This window comes from Ranitomeya imitator, chromosome 1 (genome assembly GCF_032444005.1).
Source record: "Ranitomeya imitator isolate aRanImi1 chromosome 1, aRanImi1.pri, whole genome shotgun sequence".
NCBI classification, from domain to species: domain Eukaryota; kingdom Metazoa; phylum Chordata; class Amphibia; order Anura; family Dendrobatidae; genus Ranitomeya; species Ranitomeya imitator.
Window position 1 is genome coordinate 807416431 of NC_091282.1, and position 14241 is coordinate 807430671.

At 44.4% G+C, this 14241-nt stretch overlaps 1 protein-coding gene across 2 annotated transcripts in view; it reads right to left on the minus strand.

The window, feature by feature from the left end:
* Positions 1-570: 570 nt before the first annotated feature.
* The window catches only part of CACNA1S (calcium voltage-gated channel subunit alpha1 S), a 592997-nt gene continuing 579326 nt past the window's right edge, over positions 571-14241 (minus strand). Inside the window, exons 42-43 of one of the 2 annotated variants that reach the window (XM_069739077.1) lie at positions 5347-5452; positions 571-758 (exon numbers count right to left, since the gene is read on the minus strand). In XM_069739077.1, coding sequence (XP_069595178.1) covers positions 688-758; positions 5347-5452 — 177 coding nt within the window. In that variant the 3' untranslated portion in view covers positions 571-687. The remainder of the gene's footprint in view (positions 759-5346; positions 5453-14241) is intronic. The other variant, XM_069739086.1, reaches the window with a different exon arrangement.

Here is a 14241-nt window from a genome sequence, read left to right on the forward strand (position 1 = left end):
GTCATCACTCTGCCCACGGTCCTTCATTGGCTGAAAAAATGGCGCCAAACGTGTCATACGAAACGCGACTTTGGCGCGAAGATCGCCGACCGCATGGCCAATCCCACACTAGGATCGGGTTGGGTTTCATGAAACCCGACTTTGCCAAAAGTCGGCGACTTTTGAATTTGTCCGATCCGTTTCGCTCAAGCCTAGTTCTTAGAATTAGACTTACCGGTAATTTGGTTTCTATTTTTCTGTTTTCGTAAGATGCAATCCATCTCCACCAAGGAAACCATCATACAGGTAATTCAGTCCACAGTCAAGAAACACAAAACGCTGCTAGTCATACTCTGGGCATGGTGAACATACAGCCCAAAGTACAACAACCAAACCGTCATCTGTCATTATTGCAACCCTCTGATGCTAACGTGGTTTTATTTACATACTGCAAAATAGCCTCCAGAACCCCTTCGACAAGCATGCATCATGTATTGCATGTATCATAGATTAAATCCCATCACTGTATCTATTATTCTTTATCTACAGTCAAAAGCAATTTTAACAGTAGCAAAATTAAAACACTACATATAAAATTAAATTGCTTTATTTTACTTAATGAGTACTGGATCGAAAAGGCATGGAAACAATTCACTGTGTGATATTAAATCCAGTATTGTGAAATTGTAAAATGTCCTTTTGTAAATCTCAAGCTCCCTTTATCGTGATGTAGTTAGCTTGCTGTATTTTCACATTTTCAAGGAATGATGATTCAGCTCCTAAGGAAAAAGAAGATTTGTATTAGTGTTCAATAATTCCTTTTATCAATTTCCATATCCACAGTGATTATAGAAAGGGAATATTGCCATACAAATAACTGTGATACTGCAGGAGGTTAACGATTTATACAACAAGCATTCACAACACTTTCAGGGCATTAAAAAAAGATATGTATCATGGCATTATGTTTTCTAAGGAAAAATGTTTACATGGGGAATAATGTGTTGTTATGGCAGTTAATGAGGTGCTTTATTTTGCAGAACCCGGGCGATTATGCTAATGACACTTGGCTCAAACTCTGTTAGATTCTGATCTGAGTGTTATATGAGTGTTATATGATTTTCTTGCATTAGAGAATTGCATCACAGGGTGTGGAGAAGATTGAGAATTTAATTTCTCCATCTTCTCCATTATCTCTGTGAATGTACATCAGGCTCCATTCGGATGACATCCAATAGCAGTGCAATGTTTCACATGCGCTCATAGACTAGTATGGGTGCACATTGTTATGATTCTACTCCTCAGTGTATCTTGGAAGCAGTTACTGACAGCTCAGCCATCAAAATATCGTGCAGGGGCAGGCTGAAGCTGTCAGTACTTTGACAGCTCAGTTGGTCAGTTTGGTGCAGGGGCGTGCTGAGCTCTCGGTGTTTTGATTGACAGCTCTGCCATCCAACCTGAGACTAGGAAGTGCTGGATTGCCTTCATTGCCTGTTCCCTGTCCCAGGTGATTGCTCAGCTCCTCCTTCCAGATCTCTGCCAGACGTAGATTCAGCTCTGCGTAGTTTGTTTCTCTGTGCCCTGTGCTTTGCTACAGATCATTTGCTACCTGACCTTGGACCTTGTCCTGACCATCCGTTTTGACTAGCCCCTTTGCTTTGATCTGCTATCATTCTGGTATTCTGACCTTGGACCACTACCTGACTACGTCTTTGTCTCTTCCCTCTGTTTATGATGTACTCTTCTGGCTCTTGACCTCTGACTCCTTGACTTCTCTGACTCATGGCTTGTTTATGAAAAGTGAATCAGCATCACACATGATCCAAATATCAAAGCCACCCACAGCACACTGTTATTGTTTTTCATGCCCCATAGTATAAAACATCGGAGAGAACGTGGCCATGTTATATGCCAGTGTGAGTGTACCCAACTGAAATGTCTGCAGGTGTTCTCTCCTAGCGCTTCAGATTCCATCTCACAGCCAGCCAGTGTTGCAATACAGCAGAGTTAAAAGAGATACAGAAAATGTGTTTGTAATAATACAAATTTCAGTTCTACTGTTCTGTTTTAGTGACTTTTCTCACACTGGTAACTCCACCTTCTATTTGCTGTAATCTCTGGAGGCAGATTCTAATGCAGATCAGTGTCTTGCCCATACCCGGAAGCAGCGCATTTACATACAGTCATGGCTGAAAGTTGTTCCAGAAGATTAAGAATTTCTCCCAAAAAATGATTGCAATTACACGTTTTGTTATACACGTTTATTTCCGTTGTGTGTATTGGAACACAAAAAAAGATTTAAAAAAAGACAATTTGAATATATCACATAAAACCCCTGACACCCTCAACTTAATATTTGGTTGCACACCCTTTGGAATAAGTATCTGCAATCAATCTCTTGCAATAACCATCAACAAGCTCCTTACACGTCTCAACTGAAAATTTGTACCACTTTCTTTTGCAAACTGAAGGTACCGTCACACTAAGCGACGCTGCAGCGATACCGACAACGATCCGGATCGCTGCAGCGTCGCTGTTTGGTCGCTGGAGAGCTGTCACACAGACAGCTCTCCAGCGACCAACGATGCCGGTAACCAGGGTAAACATCGGGTTACTAAGCGCAGGGCCGCGCTTAGTAACCCGATGTTTACCCTGGTTACCATTGTTAAAGTAAAAAAAACAACCACTACATACTTACCTACCGCTGTCTGTCCTCGGCGCTGTGCTTCTCTGCTCTGGCTGTGAGCACAGCGGCCGGAAAGCAGAGTGGTGACGTCACCGCTCTGCTTTCCGGCTTGCCCGATGCTCACAGCCAGAGCAGAGAAGCAGAGCGCCGAGGACAGACAGCGGTAGGTAAGTATGTAGTGGTTGTTTTTTTTTATTTAACGATGGTAACCAGGGTAAACATCGGGTTACTAAGCGCGGCCCTGCGCTTAGTAACCCGATGTTTACCCTGGTTACCAGCGAAGACATCGCTGAATCGGCGTCACACACGCCGATTCAGCGATGTCAGCGGGAGAGCCAGCGACGAAATAAAGTCCTGGCCTTTCTGCCCCGACCAGCGATATCACAGCAGGGGCCTGATCGCTGCTGCCTGTCACACTGGACGATATCGCTAGCCAGGACGCTGCAACGTCACGGATCGCTAGCGATATTGTCCAGTGTGACGGTACCTTTAGATCTGGACTCATTGTGTCACAGGGATATCGTGACAGCGAGGGGCCAGAAGATTGCGGCATCTGGTTTCAAGAACCGCTGCACTTGTTAGACGTACTTCACCATCTTATTAAACAGTGCAGGTTTTTTTCTTTGATAGCAGTGCAATGGTTAATCTGTTCAGTTGAAGTTCCTGGAGCTTTCCTATCTGCATTGTCTCAGCTTGTCTCTGGCACTTAGGATTTGCCAGTGTTCTTACTGCCTGGCTTGGAGCTGTAGTTGTATTTTGCGGTTTGAGTAGGTGTTTAGAGATTTTGTTCAGGAGATTGTTGCTTGGAGTTTTGTTACTGTGCACAGTCCCATCCTCTCCTATTTGGTTTCTACTTCATTTATCTCTCCTGTGTTCCACTCTGTTTGGTGAGTGTATTTTGTATGATTGTTATTTTAATTTATCTCTGTCTGTCTTCCATTGTTTGCCTGTTAGTGTATTTCTAGACACTTTGGCTTCCCATCTTCCTGGGAGGTGGGGACAGATAATGGTTTATTTAGGAGCTTAGTAAGGCACGTGAACCTGGCATCTTCAGGAGTAATCCAGGGCACAGGGATAGACCAGAGCGCCCCTAGTTCCATGGACCTGGTTAACACCACAGTTCCAAGGTACTGCGTGGCACAGCCCCAGCTTCATGTCAGATGTGTGCATGCGTCGGAGCTACTCTGACTCAGTGTCTACATGAAGTATGAGCTCGCACGATATGCGCATCACTGTGTCCCCCTCTACTCTGGTCTCTGGCACATGCGTGCAACTGATATAATTCTGGGGCTGTACACTCAGATTCCGTGCACATAATCGAGGAGCGGATGGGCAGTGCGCACACTCGGGATTTGTTATATGGTTGCCGTGACTTCAGGCCGGTCATGGCAATCAAATGCAATGCTGTGGGCGTGCTTAATTTCAAAAGTACGCTGAATGATCCGTGACTGAAAAGAAAAGTCACTACCCTATGACTGAAATAAAAGGTATGTGAGAGATTCCCCTAATGATCAAAATTATTTTTTTTTAAGCATGGAGATTTTCTTTGACAAAACATGTTAGCGATGCACAGTGCAGGTTCCTTTTAATATATTGCAATCATCATATTAACACTGTGTACTTACAATTGAGAAGAATTAACTGAGTAGAAAGGCAAAATGAGCAATTGTAAGTACACAGTGCTATATAATGTGATGATTGCAATATATTAACCCTGCTGTTCTGTTGGTCAAAAATGACCGACTTTGAACTTCAATATTCTTTAAAATATTCAAGATGCGGCTCTGAAACCCGTGGCCGACCGACCCATCCTCATTTAAGTCAATCAACCACAAGTTTCAGAACCGCATCTTGAACACCCCAAAAAATACCAAAGTTCAAAATAGGTCTCCCCAGACCGAACAGAACAGCAGGGTTAAGAGGATAAAACTTTGATGGGGGTGCTTCTTTTAGGATCAGGCTATTTTGAGCCTTCAGAGCATAGTGACTTTTTTGTTATTGTCATTTTCTGAAAGCTGTAACTTTTATTTTTTTGTGTATGTACCCATTTTTGGGGGAAACAAATTGTAGTTTTCAATATAATTATTTTAAGAAACATAAAACTTATTGATTGCATTTTACTTATAGTGATGAGAGAAGACATTCAGCATAATTTGTTACTCGCACAAATAGTACGTCTGTACCAGATTGACAAGTCCCACACCACATCGTACCACTCTCAAGGTAATGGTGCTTGTGAACGATTCAACCGTACATTGATTCAGATGTTAAGAACTCTAGAGGAAGATCGGAAGGCCCGTGGCCAGACGATGTGTCTGACCTGGTGTGGGTATACAATAATTGGATACATCGAACCACGGGGTATACACCTTACTCGCTTCTGTTTGGCGGAGAAGGAAAAGGAATCACCGAGTTGGCATTGGACCCAGAAGAGGACTACCCACGAACGGGGGTGTCCTCCTGGGTTCGAGAACATTGACACCGCCTGCAGACCTTACACCGGTTGGTTTAAAAGAGATTACAGGAGCTAGAGCATGCAGAGAGGACCGGGTTTCAAGCTGGAGACCTAGTCTTAGTGCAGGAGAAGCGCCCTCGAGACAAGCTGGAAAATTGTTGGGAGAAAGATCCGTATCGGGTGAAGAGAAGAGTTGGTCCAGAGAGACCTGTCTACGAAGTCCAACCTGAAGGAAAAGAAGAATTCTTCATTGGAATGTGCTCCGACGCTGCTTGTCTAAGAATCCTGTTCGAGTAGAAGAGGAGCCCGAGGTGCCTGAGATGATCCATACCCTGGTAGAAGCGGAGAACGAAGAAGTGGGTTAAGGATTAAGCTCCGAGAGGTTAGAACCAGAGGATGCAAGCTCCCCCATAGCTCCTCCCGCACAGCTGGATTCGGCCCCACAAGAGAGCTCCACCACGTTTCCTGATCTGAGACGCTCCGAACGAACAATAGCTGGCAAGCCCCCCAATCGCTATGACCAAGAGAATTTCATCTGGCAACAATTCACACAGAGAAAGAGAAGACGGCCATACACTTCTCGAAGAGTCTCGCCCATGGAATGGCGAGGAAAAAGAGCGGGGGAGTGTAAGGAGGAGAGCCAAGCTAACCGTCTCTCCTGTGTGTCTGGACAGGAACCGTCTGCGTTGTCACCAGTGTTGCAGAGGAAGAGGTTGCTGACCAGTGCAGTTCAGGGGACCTGACTCATGGGGGCGAATCCGACATAAATAGCAGTTTGGGAGGGAAGACTGGACACTTTGCAGGGACCGAGCTTGTGAGTAGTAAGATGGTTAACTTCCTCTTCACGGACCCATGCCTGCTAGTTGTGCCTTTACCCCAGCTAGCCAGACTGCCGACACAACCTACACTCGGCTCAGAAAGACTTCCGCATCGGGTAGTGACCAGCATAGGTACTTTGGCTCCGCTCACCACCGCGGAGGCACTGCTTAGTCCCATCCTTGTGGTGCCTGCTGAGGACCGGCCCATGCCTGTTCAGGACCGGCCCGTGCCTGTGGGCTGTCTCTGCTGGACTGTGTGCTTCTACTGTGGCCTTGCTCACTGAACTCTGTGCTTACCATAACTTCTACCCCACCATGCCATAACCTCTACCCCACCGTGCCTACGGATCAGAAGATCGCGTGCCGAAGAACCCGGAGGATTCGTCGTCACAAGGAGAAAGTGCATCGCTCATCTGTGGGACCGGATCGCCGCCGAGGGATCTTCCAGCCACCTTCCTTCAGCACACAGAGACTGATAAGTTAACCTGTTATATTTTTGGGCATTTGACTTTCCCCCATTATATCACATCCTTCACCCCCTTGCTTGCATCATTACTGCTCCTATACATAAAGAAACTGTTAACCCTTGCTCTGCCTCCTGTGTGTCACTGCATTCTACACCATACCTCCAAACTTTTGATAAGGCAAAGAGGGACAAAGGTAGCAGTGTGCGCGTAGTGAATTTTAAGCCACGCCCTGACCACATCCATTTCTAACTAGTCACACCCATATCCAAGCCCCAACTACACTCATTTAGCACTGTTGATCACACTGTTTCATAAACAATAATTATAAGCAGTAAAAAAATATGGCCACACAGTGTTCCATACTGTATAATGGCCACACATGATGGTCAATACTGTATAATGGCCACCAGGGCTGGACTGGCCATCTGGCACTTCTGGCAAATGCCCAAAGGGCCTGTCTGGTCATGGGCTGCCTTGTCTGCTACGTTGTTAACAGAATTTGTGTTCTCACAATACCCATACTGTTAAGAGTTGTGATGGATCACAAAGTTACTGACTCCGTCACTTACCCCAGCAGGCCATGGGTATCATAAGAAATATTGGTCTTGTAGAAAATCTTCCTTTCCTCCATCCAGGGTAATATTATTAATATATCCCATCTGGTACATGGGGAAAGGGACAACATGGGCCTGTGTGATTTCAAATGCCAGGACTGAATTTCAGCCCCAGTCCATACCTGATGGCCACACATGATGCTTCATACAGTACAATGGCCACACATGATGCTCCATACTGTATAATGGCCACACAGTGCTCCATACTGTATAATGGCCCCACATGATGCTCAATACTGTATAATGGCCCCACATGATGCCCAATACTATATAATGGCCACACAGTGCTCCATACTGTATAATGGCCACACATGATGCTCAATACTGTATAATGCCCACACAGTGCTCTATAGTGTATAATAGCCCCACATGATGCTCAATACTGTATAATGGCCACAAAGCCCTCCATACTGTATAATGGCCCCACATGATGCCAAATCTACTATATAATTGTCTAAGGGTCACTTTCATCTGTCTGTCACAGAAATCCCAAGTCACTGATTGGTCGCGGTCAAACCTACTCTACTCCCCTGCCGTCAGTGCCCACTCCATACTCCCCTCCAGTCAGCGCTCACACAGGGTTAACCGCAGTGTTAACGGAACGCGATTTGCCGCGGTGTAACGCACTCCGTTAACGCTGCTATTAACCCTGTGTGACCAACTTTTTACTATTGATGCTGCCTATGCAGCATCAATAGTAAAAAGATCTAATGTTAAAAATAATAAAAAAAATTAAAAAATAATTATATACTCACCTTCTGTCGGCCCCCGGATCCAGCCCAGGCCTTTTCCGCTCCTCGTGACGGTCCGGTCCATGCATTGCGGTCTCGTGAGATGATGACGTAGCAGTCTCACGAGACCACTACGTCATCATCTCGCGAGACCGCAATGCACTCTTAGGACTGGAGCATCGCGAGGAGCATCGGTAAATGCCTGGGCTGGTTCCGGGGACCGATGGAAGGTGAGTATATAACTATTTTTTATTTTAATTCTTTTTTTAACAGGGATATGGTGCCCACATTGCTAAATACTACGTGGGCTGTGTTTATACTACATCTCTGTGCTATATACTATGTGGGCTGTGCTATATACTGCATGGCTGTGGTATATATTACGTGGCTGGGCGATATACTACATTGCTGTGCTCTATACTATGTGGCCTGGGTTATATACTGCATGGGCAGTGTTATATACTATGTCTCTGTGCTATATACTACGTGGCTCTGCTATATACTACGTGGCTGTGCAATATACTACGTGGCTGTGCAATATACTATGTGGCTGGGCAATATACTATGTGTCTGTGCTATATACTACGTGGATGTGCGATATACTACGTGGCTGGGCAACATACTATGTGGCTGGGCAATATACTACGTGTCTGTGCTGTATACTACGTGTCTGCTATATACTACGAGTCTGTGCTATATACTTCGTGGCTGCGAAATATACTATGTGTCTGTGCTATTCACAATGTGCGCTGTGCTATATACTACGTGGCTGTGCTATATACTATGTGGCTGTGTCATATACTACGTGGGCTGTGTTATATACTACGTGGCTGTGCTATGTACTATGTGGCTGTGCTATGTACTACGTGGCTGTGCTATATACTACGTGGCTGTGCTATATACTACGGGGCTGTGCTATATACTATGTGGGCTGTGCTATATACTACGTGGGCTGTGCTATATATTACGTGGCTGTGCAATATACTACCTGGCTGTGCAATATATTAGGTGGCTGGGCAATATACTTTGTGTCTGGGCAGTATACTGCATGGCTGGGCAATATACTACGTGGCTGGGTAATATACTACGTGTCTGTGCTATATACTACGTGTATGGGCAATATACTACGTGGCTGGGCAATATACTACGTGGCTTGGAAATATACTACGTGGCTGGGCAATATAAAACGTGTCTGTGCTATTTACTATGTGTGCTGTCCTATATACTATGTGGCTGTGCTATATACTATGTGGCTGTGCTATGTACTACGTGGCTGTGTTATATACTACGTGAGCTGTGTTATACGCTACTTGGCTGTGCTATATTTCTCTTCTGTATCTGTGCATCATGAATCATGGTATGTGTTAAAGAGGGGGGCCCACTGAGACTCTTTCACCTAGGGCCCTCAAAAACCTGGAGCCGGTCCTGGCTTCACTCATTGGTCATGCCCGGCCGCGAACAATCAGCGACAGTCGCAGTCTGTCCGCGAATTGGCGCGGAATTTGAACCACGCTTCGCTAATTGGTCACGCCCGGCTGGCCAAATCCTTTGTTTAAATTGCATTATTCTGAAAACTTCATAAATAAACTACATACATATTCTAGAATACCCGATGCGTTAGAATCGGGCCACCATCTAGTACTGTATAATGGCCACACATAATGCTCCATACTTTATAATGGCCACACAGTGCTCCATACTGTATAATGGCCCCACATGATGCTCAATACTGTATAATGACCACACAGTGCTCCATACTGTATAATGGCCCCACATGATGCTCAATACTGTATAGTGACCACACAGTGCTCCATACTGTATAATGGCCCCACATGATGCTCAATGCTGTATAATGGCCACACATGATGCTCAATACTGTATAATGGGCACACGGTGCTCCATACTGTATAATGGCCACACATGATGCTCAATACTGTTTAATGGCCACACATGATGCTCAATACTGTATAATGACCACACTGTACTCCATACTGTATAATGGGCCCACATGATGCTCAATGCTGTATAATGGCCAATCATGGACCACAATGCACAAACTGGCCGTGCATCTCCCGACCAGAGCATGACAGACTCACAGAAATATCTGAAGCGGTTATGGTCCATTTGGGAGACCAGAGGGCATTCCGTGATTAGACAGATATCCATGGATGTCTCCATGAGTCCTAATATTATGGGTTAGTGTGATTATAGCAATACCACATTTATTATCTTTTATTGCACAATAAATATACTTAAAATGTTTTTTTGTGTGTTTTTTTTCTAAGGCCTGGAACCTTTTCAAATGACAAAGATGTTTAAAGGGACACTGTCACCTGAATTTGGAGGGAAGAATCTTCAGCCATGGAGGCGGGGTTTTTGGGTTTTTGATTCACCCTTTCCTTACCCACTGGCTGCATGCTGGCTGCAATATTGGATTGAAGTTCATTCTCTGTCCTCCGTAGTACATGCCTGCACAAGCCAAGCAAAAAACCAGTGTGGGATTGCACTTTTTTGCAATTTCACCGCACTTGGAATTTTTTTCCCATTTTCTAGTACATGACATAGTAAAACCAATGATGTCGTTCAAAAGTACAACTCGTCCCGCAAAAAATAAGCCCTCACATGGCCAAATTGACGGAAAAATAAAAAAGTTATGGCTCTGGGAAGGAGGGGAGCGAAAAACGAACACGGAAAAACGGAAAATCCCAAGGTCATGAAGGGGTAAAGAGTTCTGGCTCCTACTGACCAGTTAGATGCTCCTAATCAACTCGTTACCTGCATTAAAGACAGCTGTCTTACATCGTCACCTTTATAAAAGACTCCTGTCCACAGACTCAATCAGTCAGACTCTAACATCTACAACATGGGCAAGACCAAAAAGCTTCACATGGATGACAGAGACAAGATCATAGACCTGCACAAAGCTGGAATGGGCTACAAAACCATAAGTAAGACGCTGGGTGAGAAGGAGAACTGTTAGTGCAACAGTAATTAAATGGAAGAAATACAAAATGACTGTCAATCGACATCAATCTGGGGCACCATGCAAAATCTCACCTCATGGGGTATCCTTGATCATGAGGAAGGTGAGAGATGAGCATAAAACTACACAGGAAACTATTTAATGATCTCAAGGCAGCTGGGACCACAGTCACCAAGAAAGCCATTGGTAGCACATTATGCCGTAAAGGTTTAAAATTCAGCAGTGCCTGCAAGACCCCCTGCTCAAGAAGGCACATGTGCAGGCCAGTCTGAAGTTTGCCAATGAACACCTGGATGATTCTGTGAGTGATTGGGAGAAGGTGCTGTGGTCAGATGAGACAAAAACTAAGCTCTTTGGCATTAACTCAACTCACCGTGCTTGGAGGAAGAGAAATGCTGCCTATGACCCAAAGAACACCATCCCCACTGTCAAGCATGGAGGTGTAAACATTATGCTTTGGGGTGTTTCTCTGCTAAGAACACAGGACTACTTCACCACATCAATGGGAGGATGGATGGAGCCATGTCCCATAAAATCCTGAGTAACAACTTCCTTCTTTCCGCCAGGACATTAAAAATGGGTCGTGGCTGGGTCTTCCAGCAAGACAATGATCCAAAACATACAGACAATGCAACAAAGGAGTGGCTCAAAAAGAAGCACACTAAGGTCATGCAGTGCCCTAACCAGTCTCCAGACCTTAAACCGATAGAAAACTTATGGTGGGAGTTGAAGCCCTGAGTTGCCAAGCGACAGCCTCAAAATATTAATGATTTAGAGATGATCTGCAAAGAGGAGTGACCAAAATTGCTCCGGACATGTGCAAACCTCCTCATCAACTACAAAAAATATCTGACTGCTGTGCTTGCCAACAAGGGTTTTGCCACCAAGTACTAAGTATTGTTTGCCAGAGGGATCAAATACTTATTTCTCACTGCAAGATGAAAATAAATTTATATAATTTAGACAATGCGATTTTCTGAATTTTATTTTTGATATTCTATCTCTCAATGTTAAAATTAACCTACCTTTAAAGTTATAGACTGTTCTTGTCTTTGTCAGTGGGCAAACTTACAAAATCAGTAAGGGATCAAATACTTATTTCCCCCACTGTATATGTACAACCCCTGGCAAAAATTATGGAATCACCGGCCTTGGAGGATGTTCATTCAGTTATTTAATTTTGTAGAAAAAAAAGCAGATCACATTTTTGTTCTTGATTTCTTTTAGTGTTTCTTAAAGCCAGAAAGTTGCCATTTGAAATGACTTTTGTTTTGTGCCATGTCTGTGATCTGCTTTTTTTCTGCAAAATTAAACAACTGAATGAACATCCTCCAAGGCCGGTGATTCCATAATTTTTGCCAGGGGTTGTATATAAGAAAAAATGGAACAGCACTGTATAGATTAATTCAGGGTGCAAGGCCCTCCTCGCAAATATAGGCTGTGACCAGCTTGAGAAAGGCTGATCACAGCTGAAACATTGCCACACCATATGGGCTAATAAAGTCCACTTTTTTTTAATCATTTATTGGAGTGCTGCCTCCTTTATATTTATAATGTATATCAGAGGCTGGGTTCCCATTGCGTTATGGGACCGCGTTAAACGGACAGCGTTGCACGGCGAAATTAACGCCGTGCAACGCGGCCGTTAACGTGCCCATTCACGCTAATGGGAACGCGCTACACTAGCGCGTGCCATGTTCGGCACGCGCTAGCGCCGCGCCGGAGATTCCTGGCGCGCCGCGGACGCTGCTTGCAGCGTCCAAGGCGCGCCCGCGGTCCGTTCCCCGCTCTCGCAGATCGGGGATCTGCGAGAGCGGGGACGTTACCGCGACCCCGAACGCGGCCCCATAAAAAACATTGCGTTAGCGCAATCCGCTAGCGCTAAACGGATTGCACTAACGCAATGTGACCCTAGCCTTACATATGCACACATACAGGAAAATAAGTGTTTGATACACTGCAGATTTTGCAAGTTTTCCCACCTACACATAATTGAGAGGTCTGTAATTTTTATGTTAGGTACACTTCAGCTGTGAGAGACAGAATCTAAAAAATAAATAAATCAGAAAATCACATTGTATGATTTTTTTTACATAATTAGTTTGCATTTTTTTTGCATGAAATAAGTATTTGATACAATAGATAAACAGAGCTTTATATTTTGTACAGAAACCTTTGTTTGCAATTACAGAGATCAGACGTTTCTTGCAATTCTTGATCAGGTTTGCCCACACTGCAGCAGGGATTGTGGCCCACTCCTCCATACAAATCTTCTTCAGATCTTTCAGGTTTCGTGTCTATAACCTGGTAATTTTGACATTCAGCTCCCTCCAATGATTTTCTATTGGGTTCAGGTCTGGACACTGGTTAGGCCATTCCAGGACCTTGAAATGCTTATTACAGAGTTACTCCTTAGTTGCCCTTGCTGGGTGTTTTGAATCATTGTCAGGCGGGAAGAGCCAGCGATGACCCATCTCCAATGCTCTTATTGTGGGAAGGAGTTTGTTGGACAAAATCTTGCGATACATAACCCCATCTATCCTCCCTTCAATACTGTACAGTTGTCCTGTTCCTTTTGCAGAAAAACAACCCCAAATTATGATGTTTCCCCCCAACCATGCTTCACGGTTGGGATGGGGTTCCTGGGGTTGTACTCATCCTTCTTCTTCATCCAAACACAGAGAGTGGAGTTGATACCAAAACATTCTATTTTGATCTCCTCTGACCACATGACCTTCTCCCATGCCTCCTCTGGATCATCCAGATGGTCATTGGCGAACTTCAAATGGCCCTGGACATGTGCTGGCGGGAACAGGGGGACCATGCATGTCCTGTTGGATTTTAATCCATGACGGTGTAGTGTTACTAATGGTAATGTTTGCGACTGTGGTCCCAGCTCTCTTCAGGTCATTGACAAGGTCCTTGCATGTAGTTATGGGCTGATTCCTGACCTTTCTCAGAATCATCCTTATCCCACGAGGTGAGATCTTGCATAGACTGTGTAACATATTGTCCCCTTAAAAAATATAATTTTAATTAGATTACCATAAAAATACCAATACCCAGTGAAACACAAAAAATACTCAAAGAATCTAGTAATGCACCTAGCCTAGTACAATGACCCTACGCTTAGCTGCTATCCCTTCCTAACAGTGGAGGTTGGCACCCTGATAGAGTTTTTGGCGCCCCCACTCTGTGGCGGCTCTCACCTGCTCACCCTGTTAAATAACTAGCAAACTGTAGGTGGGAAAACAATGAGCATATAAAAGAAATGAAAGAAAGCGTAAGGTAAGAAAAACTAAGGTGCACAGAAAGTATATATAACAACCCCCTGCAATCAAATCCCGTATAGAACAGTCAAAAATGCTGAAAAGATTAGCAAGACATATAGATCTATATGCTCTTAACGTTTATGCTCCAGTCCTACTGCATATCACATAATGATAGAGCTGTATGCATAATAAACGGGAAGATAGTAGCAAGGGGGAAATACACTAACAAATGACCT